The sequence below is a fragment of the Bison bison genome, unplaced genomic scaffold, assembly GCF_000754665.1.
Source record: "Bison bison bison isolate TAMUID 2011002044 unplaced genomic scaffold, Bison_UMD1.0 scf7180017864366, whole genome shotgun sequence".
Lineage (NCBI taxonomy): Eukaryota > Metazoa > Chordata > Mammalia > Artiodactyla > Bovidae > Bison > Bison bison.
In genome coordinates, this window is record NW_011494938.1 from 2,876,386 (window position 1) to 2,883,470 (window position 7,085).

Genomic DNA, 7,085 nt, shown 5'->3' on the forward strand with positions numbered 1-7,085 from the left:
TGAAGAGTTGACTCATTGGAAAAGACCCTGATGCTGGGAGGGATTGGGGGCAGGAGGAAAAGGGGACGACAGAGGATGAGATGGCTGGATGGCATCACCGACTCAATGGACATGAGTTTGAGTGAACTCCCGGAGATGGCGATCGACAGGGAGGCCTGGCGTGCTGCAATTCATGGGGTTGCAAAGAGTCAGACACGACTGAGTGACTGAAGTGAACTAACTGAACTGAGGCTTCAACAATACGTGAACCGTGAACTTCCAGATGTTCAAGCTGGTTTTAGAAAAGGCAAACAAACCAGAGATCAAATTGCCAACATCTGCTGGATCATTAAAAAAGCAAGAGAGTTCCAGAAAAACATCTATGTCTGCTTTAGTGACTATGCCAAAGCCTTTGACTGTGTGGATCACAATCAACTGTGGGAAATTCTGAAAGAGATGGGAATACCAGACCACCTGACCTGCCTCCTGAGAAATCTGTATGCAGGCCACGAAGCAACAGTTAGAACTGGACATGGAACAACAGACTGGTTCCAAATAGGAAAGGAGTACGTCAAGGCTGTATATAGTCACCCTGCTTATTTAACTTACATGCAGAGTACATCATGAGAAACACTGGGCTGGATGAAGCACAAGCTGGAATCAAGATTGCTGGGAGAAATATCAATAACCTCAGATATGCAACGGAGAAGGCAATGGCACCCCACTCCAGTACTCTTGCCTGGAAAATCCCATGGACAGCAGAGCCTGGTAGGCTGCAGTCCATGGGGTTGCTAAGAGTCAGACACGGCTGATCGACTTCACTTTCACTTTCATGCACTGGAGAAGGAAAAGGCAACCCGCTCCAGTGTTCTTGCTTGGAGAATCCCAGAGATGGGGGAGCCTGGTTGGCTTCCATCCATGGGGTCGCACGGAGTCAGACAGAACTGAAGCAACTTAGCAGCAGCAGCAGATATGCAGATGACACCACCCTTACGGCAGAAAGTGAAGAGCTAAAGAGCCTCTTGATGAAAGTGAAAGAGGAGAGTGAAGAAGCTGGCTTAAAACTCAACATTCAGAAAACAAAGATCATGGCATCCAGTCCTATCATTTCATGGCAAATAGATGGAGAAACAGTAGGCTCCAAAATCACTAGAGATGGTGACTGCACCCATGAAATAAAAAGACGCTTACTCCTTGCAAGTAAAGTTATGACCAATCTAGACAGCATATTAAAAAGCAGAGACATTACTTTGCCAACAAAGGTCTGTCTAGTTAAGGCTATGGTTTTTCCAGTGGTCATGTATGGATGCGAGAGTTGGACTGTAAAGAAAGCTGACCGCCGAAGAATTGACGCTTTTGGAGAAGACTCTTGAGAGTCCCTTGGACTGCAAGGAGATCCAACCAGTCCATCCTAAAGGAAATCAGTCCTGCGTACTCATTGGAAGGACTGATGTTGAAGCTGAAACTCCAATACTTTGGCCACCTCATGCGAAGAGCTGACTACTTTGAAAAGACCCTGATGCTGGAAAAGATTGAAGGCAGAAGAAGGGGACGACAGAAGATAAGATGGTTGGATGGCATCACTGACCTAATGGACATGAATTTGAGTAAACTCCAGGAGTTGGTGATGGACAGGGAGGCTTGGCGTGCTGCAGTCCATGGGGTCGCAGAGTCAGACACAACTGAGCGACTGAAGTGAACTGAATCCATAGGTCGGATGTAGGCTTTGAGAACTTAAATATGTTCACTATCACACAAGATATTTGGAAAGTTTGTACAAGGCCACTGGGCTCTGCTCATTGTTCTCAGTGTTTTGTCAACGTTTGTTCATCTGAGATTCCTCTTTGATACGTCTACTTTCATTTTATTGTAGTAATTAAAAAAATAAATTCTAATTGTTTTTTGGTTTATCAGTGTATACCTGCAGGCGCACACGAATTTTGAGTCTAGCTGTACTGTGTTGTGAAAAAACTTGCAATTGGATCCTAAAATGACAGCAGTGTAAATTATAAAGTACCAAACACTGTAGGTGAAAGCACTGTCAGCAATAAATAAAAATGGCTTTCTTTGGGAGGAAATAACTGGAAAGAGAGAGAATAGGCTGGGGGAGGAAATGATCCACACCATTAGGAAAGGAAGAGCCATATTTAGGAAAGCATCTGAGGGACAAGGATATCTGAAACAAGTGAATTTTGGTCTTAGGCACTCCTCCAAGGGTTCAAGTCACAGAGGCAGTTAGGTTGCCTGAGCTTTGCCATTTCCTGTCCTGAAAAGACACTGGACTTTTATTTCCCAAAGACCGCTCATTCCGTTTTGCTGAGAGCATAACTTGTGTGCAGGGGCCTGTTCAGGAACTGGCTTTGCAAAGATGAAAAGAGCCCAGTTCCTGTCTCCAAGCGCTTCTCGGCCTTAAAACAGAACATCCTAATAGGTAGGTATGCTGCTACTGCTGCTGCTGCTAAGTCGCTTCAGTCGTATCCGACTCTGTGCGACCCCATAGACAGCAGCCCACCAGGCTCCTCTGTCCATGGGATTCTCCAGGCAAGAACACTGGAGTGGGTTGCCATTTCCTACTCCAGTGCATGAAAGTGAAAAGTCAAAGTGAAGTCGCTCAGTCGTGTCCGACTCCTAGCGACCCCATGGACTGCAGCCCACCAGGCTCCTCCGTCCATGGGGTTTTCCAGGCAAGAGTACTGGAGTGGGGTGCCATTGCCTTCTCCAGGTAGGTAGGTATAAAGGGCCCTATTATAAGATGAGAAAAAGCTTGCGGAGGCCTGTTGCCACAGAGGAAATGAGCTCTGTGTGGTCCAAAAGGCAGGCACTTTTGATAGGCTTTATCTTCCAAAAAGAATGATCATGTGAAATATGAAACAAATAGATCGCCCAGAAAGGAAAGGATTGGGATGAAACTTTATATGGAAGTTTGAAATAAGTCCTCAGTATCTTCAGGAAAGAAGGCTCTAGAAGACCCAGGAGTGCTAACTGATCAAACGGACAGTACCCCCAGTGGAGCGTCTTCCTCAGACTTGCACCTCAGGAAATGTTGACTGTTCTGGAATATCTACTTAGGGGAGGGGAGAGAGTCCACCCACTTGTATCAGATTTGAACATAACATGGGGAGAAGGCTACTTTCACGATTCTAAGCTCTTTTCTCTCTTCACCCCCTGTAGTTTCAGGGCTGTGTGAGGTGTATCGGCAGGAATGTTCTCTTTTGAAGAGAATAAAAGCATTTAAATTAGCGGGAGGGTGGTTAACACCCGCAGCTCTGGCCCCACAGCACGCCACCTCGTCCGCTGGGGTTCACTCCGCACCTCCCCTAGGGTTGGCGCAATAGCGCTAACGGCCGCGGGGTAGCAACGGTTCCCGCGCAGCGCGCGGCGGGCGTTACGCGGCCAGGACTTGCAGGCCAGCCGCAAGTTCAAGAAGGGGCTGGGAGGGGGTGGGGGGACGAGGCCGGTCCGGGGGCAGCTTTTGACGAACAGTCCTTACAGCCAATCGGAAGCCTGGTCGACTTTTCCCTCTGCCAATAGGGAGCGAGGCCCGGACTGGGGAGGGGGGCGCTTCCCGAGGGCTGCGGCTGGATTCGATCCCGGGCGGCTGCCTTGAAGGCGGGGGCGGAGGCTCGGCCTGGGCGGCGAGGAGCGGATTAGGGGAGGAGGGAAGACCGGAAGCCACGGTCGCGTCCCCATCCTTAGATTCGCTCCTCCGGGCTGGGAGCGGAGACGCAGGAGGAGGGAGAGGCTGGATGTCGGTCCCGTGATAAAGAGGAGCGGCTGCTCCGGAGCCTCTTCCCGGGGCGCCTCCTCATCCCGCCAGTCCTCCACAGCCACCCGCCTCCTGGGCGCGGGGCCCCCGCGGACGCTTCGTCCGCCCAGATCTTTGCTGGAGAGGCGCTTGCCGGTGACGGGGACTGGCCGGCGGCGTCCGAGGCCCGCGCCCCGCCGCCACCCCCACCGGCCTGCCGGCCGGTCCCTCTGGCCGCCGCCATGTCCTCCTCCTCATCCTCCCCCAGGGAGACGTACGAGGAGGACCGGGATTACGAGAGCCAGGCCAAGCGCCTCAAGACCGAGGAAGGGGAGATCGATTACTCGGCCGAGGAAGGCGAGAACCGCCGGGAAGCGACGCCCCGGGGCGGGGGCGATGGCGGCGGCGGCCGGAGCTTCTCACAGCCGGTAACAAAGCGTGGCGCCCCGTCAGCTGAGTCTGGCGGCTCCCTGGGAAGCAGGGCTCCGCGGCTGGGACTCGGCCTCGGGGCCTCTCGCCCTCCTCGTTTTCCCTTTTTGCGGCGCTGACCAGGTCGGGAAGCGCCGACTCTTCTCTTTCGGGCTTTTATTCTTCGTCCTACCTGTTTCCAGCATCCCGAACGCGAGTCCGCCCCGGCCTGGCCGCAGGCCCCGCTGCGAGTCCACTGCCGGCCCTGAACTTAGGGAGGGTCGCGAGCAGGGGGGTGGCGCGAGGCGTTGCTTCCGCTCCGGGGGGCTCTGGTGCGTGATTAGCCCTTTGTTAGTTTAACTCCTTAGGCGGTTGACGGGCGTTGGACAACCGGTTCCCTTCAGCCCCTAGCCCCCAGCCTGCAGCATCCGCGCGCTGGTCTAGATCGCAGGATGGTGGCGTCGGTTCCGCCCAGGGATCTCTAAGCCTAGATGCTGAGGAGAGCCTCGGCTCACTGACAGATTACGCTGAGGAGCTCACAACCCAGTTCCCCTCAAGGTTTAATTAAATTTTTTTTATTCCTGCTAGGTCTGGTGCGCATGCTTTGCTCCCCAGTTTCATGGTTATTGCTCAATACAGTTTTCAGCTCTTCGATTAAAAATAAAATGTGTTGGCAGGTGTTCGCATACCGCTACTTTAAAGGAAAGGAATCTTAAATCTCAGTTTTTCCTGGGCAGTTTGTTCCCAATTTGTTCCATAAAACTGAACTCAGAACTGCATCAGACACACGTTCCGAGATTCTTGTTTTTCGCATCAAAAAGCTTAGATAGAGGCAGAAGGAATGTGAAAATTGTTTCATCCGGAGCATGTGGTAACTCAACTTCAGTTGAATGGAAACTTTAAGGACGCGAAGCAAAGCAAAAGTTTTTTTTGCCATTTTTGGTGCACTTAAGCTGTCTTTATGACTTAGGTGTTCCTTAAACATGTAACACATTCTAACTGATTAAAAAAAAACTGTACCTGAAATTTTCGGAATTGTGCACATATGTTCTAATATCAGATTAAAATGTTTTTCACCTTTTATAAGAGGCAAATTAAAAGTCAGAAGTCTTTCAGCTCTTGTTTGCATTTTAACGTAAAAAATTCTGGTCAGTAGAATTTAGAGTTTACAAAGAGGATTATGTTGCAAGACATTTAAAAAAGGAACTTTTTCTTCCTCTAAATAGTTTTCTTATGGCTAGATACAGCTTTCAACTTCTGTACCTAGCTATTTGGAATATTCAGAGTGTAACTTGGAAGTGTGAATAAAAGAAGTGCATTTCTTCTTAGGAAGTTTTAGTTCAAAATCAACTCCATCGTGGAAACTGAAAACAGGAATGTTGGAATATTATAGCTGATATTTAGATGCATTGAATCAGCATATTTCTTTTGCCAAAAGTCTTGGTTGAGTTTTTGTGCGGTGGCGTGAAATGTCTTCCATTAAGTGTCTTGGAAAGATACTTTAACCAGTTTACGAAAAATTGTTTTTGAAAACAGATTAAATATTAAGCCAATACTATTATTTTAGCTGTTGGGAAGAAAATAAAGTATAATTAATACATTCAAAGTGAATTGTATTTAGTGGTGGAAGTAGCTCTGGGCAGGGCTTGGGGAGTCAAAGCTAGTATACAATGTGTGACCTTGGTAAAGTCAGTTAACTACTTTTCTGAGTTCTCTTTGTAAAATGTGAAAGTTGAACTTCGTGCTTTCCTACACTGAATTACAACCTGAAATTGTAATTCAGTGGTTGATCTAATGCAGCTTTTAAATTACCCAGGCAGGAAAAATTCAGATTTTAACTCCTTTTTTTTTTCTTAGGAGAGTGTGAATTGCTTTTATTTAATAGTAGAGCCAATATTGCACTGTTGAATCTAATGTCGGATTATTTTTCCTGTTTTTAAACATTTTTCTTCATGTAATGTTGGATACTATTTTGAAATCATTGTGGTTGTGGAAACCTGTACATAATAAAATTTTACTAGGACAGGAATGCCCTGAATAGAAATTTATTGTCTAGTGCATCATCATTCAGAAATACGGTAATTCATCTAACTGAGAAGGGTTTGACTCCACCTCAGCCTAGCCCCAGAAGACTTCGTGATCAAACTGTTTAGGTAAATGTATGTTAGGTACAACAATGGGTAACCTCTTCAACACTAGCTGGAAGATTGTAAAAGTGTGCAGTAAGACTTCAGAGATTTACATTATTTGGCTTTTCATGGGTTTTCTTGATTCTTTTATAATAACTAGGTTTAAAGAGGATGTATTTAAGAAAAAGTTTATACAAATGCTCCTGATTTAAAGATGAATTAGTCATCGTAAATGATGTTTTTAAGGTGTAAAGAGAAATAAGTTTGTAGTTTGGGTATGAGAAATTAAGACACTTCAAATTTGTGTCTTGTTGCTTTGAAGAGCGAAAACTCCCAGAGTGTTTTGCATTCTTTGGGCTACATTTTGAATAAAGCTTATGGAGGTTCATGCTGTGTATTATACAATTACTTTATTCTTGTGGAGTAAATTGTGTTCTTAAATTTAGCAGGTATGGCCTTCAAGATCATATTAATAGTAAATATCTTTATCTGCTTCAGTTCACTTCAGTTGCTCAGTCGTGTCCAACTCTTTGCGACCCCATGAACTGCAGCACGCCAGGCTTCCCTGTCCATCACCAACTCCCGGAGTTTACTCAGGCTCATGTCCATTGAGCCGGTGATGCCATCCAACCATCTAATCCTCTGTTGTCCCCTTCTCTTCCCGCCCTCAGTCTTTCCCAGCATCAGGGTCTTTTCAAATGAGTCAGTTCTTTGCATCTGGTGGCCAAAGTATTGGAGTTCCAGCTTTAGCATCAGTCCTTCCAATGAATATTCAGGACTGATTTCCTTTAGGATGGACTGGTTGGATCCCCTTGCAGTCCAAG

The 7,085-nt window shown here is 47.1% G+C and overlaps 1 protein-coding gene across 2 annotated transcripts in view; it reads left to right on the forward strand.

Moving 5' to 3' along the window:
• Positions 1 to 2,710: 2,710 nt before the first annotated feature.
• Positions 2,711 to 7,085, forward strand: part of HNRNPLL (heterogeneous nuclear ribonucleoprotein L-like) — a 39,024-nt gene continuing 34,649 nt past the window's right edge. For both annotated transcript variants that reach the window (XM_010855585.1, XM_010855586.1), the window contains exon 1: positions 2,711 to 4,152. In XM_010855585.1, the coding sequence (XP_010853887.1) occupies positions 3,967 to 4,152 (186 nt within the window). In that variant the 5' untranslated portion in view covers positions 2,711 to 3,966. The remainder of the gene's footprint in view (positions 4,153 to 7,085) is intronic.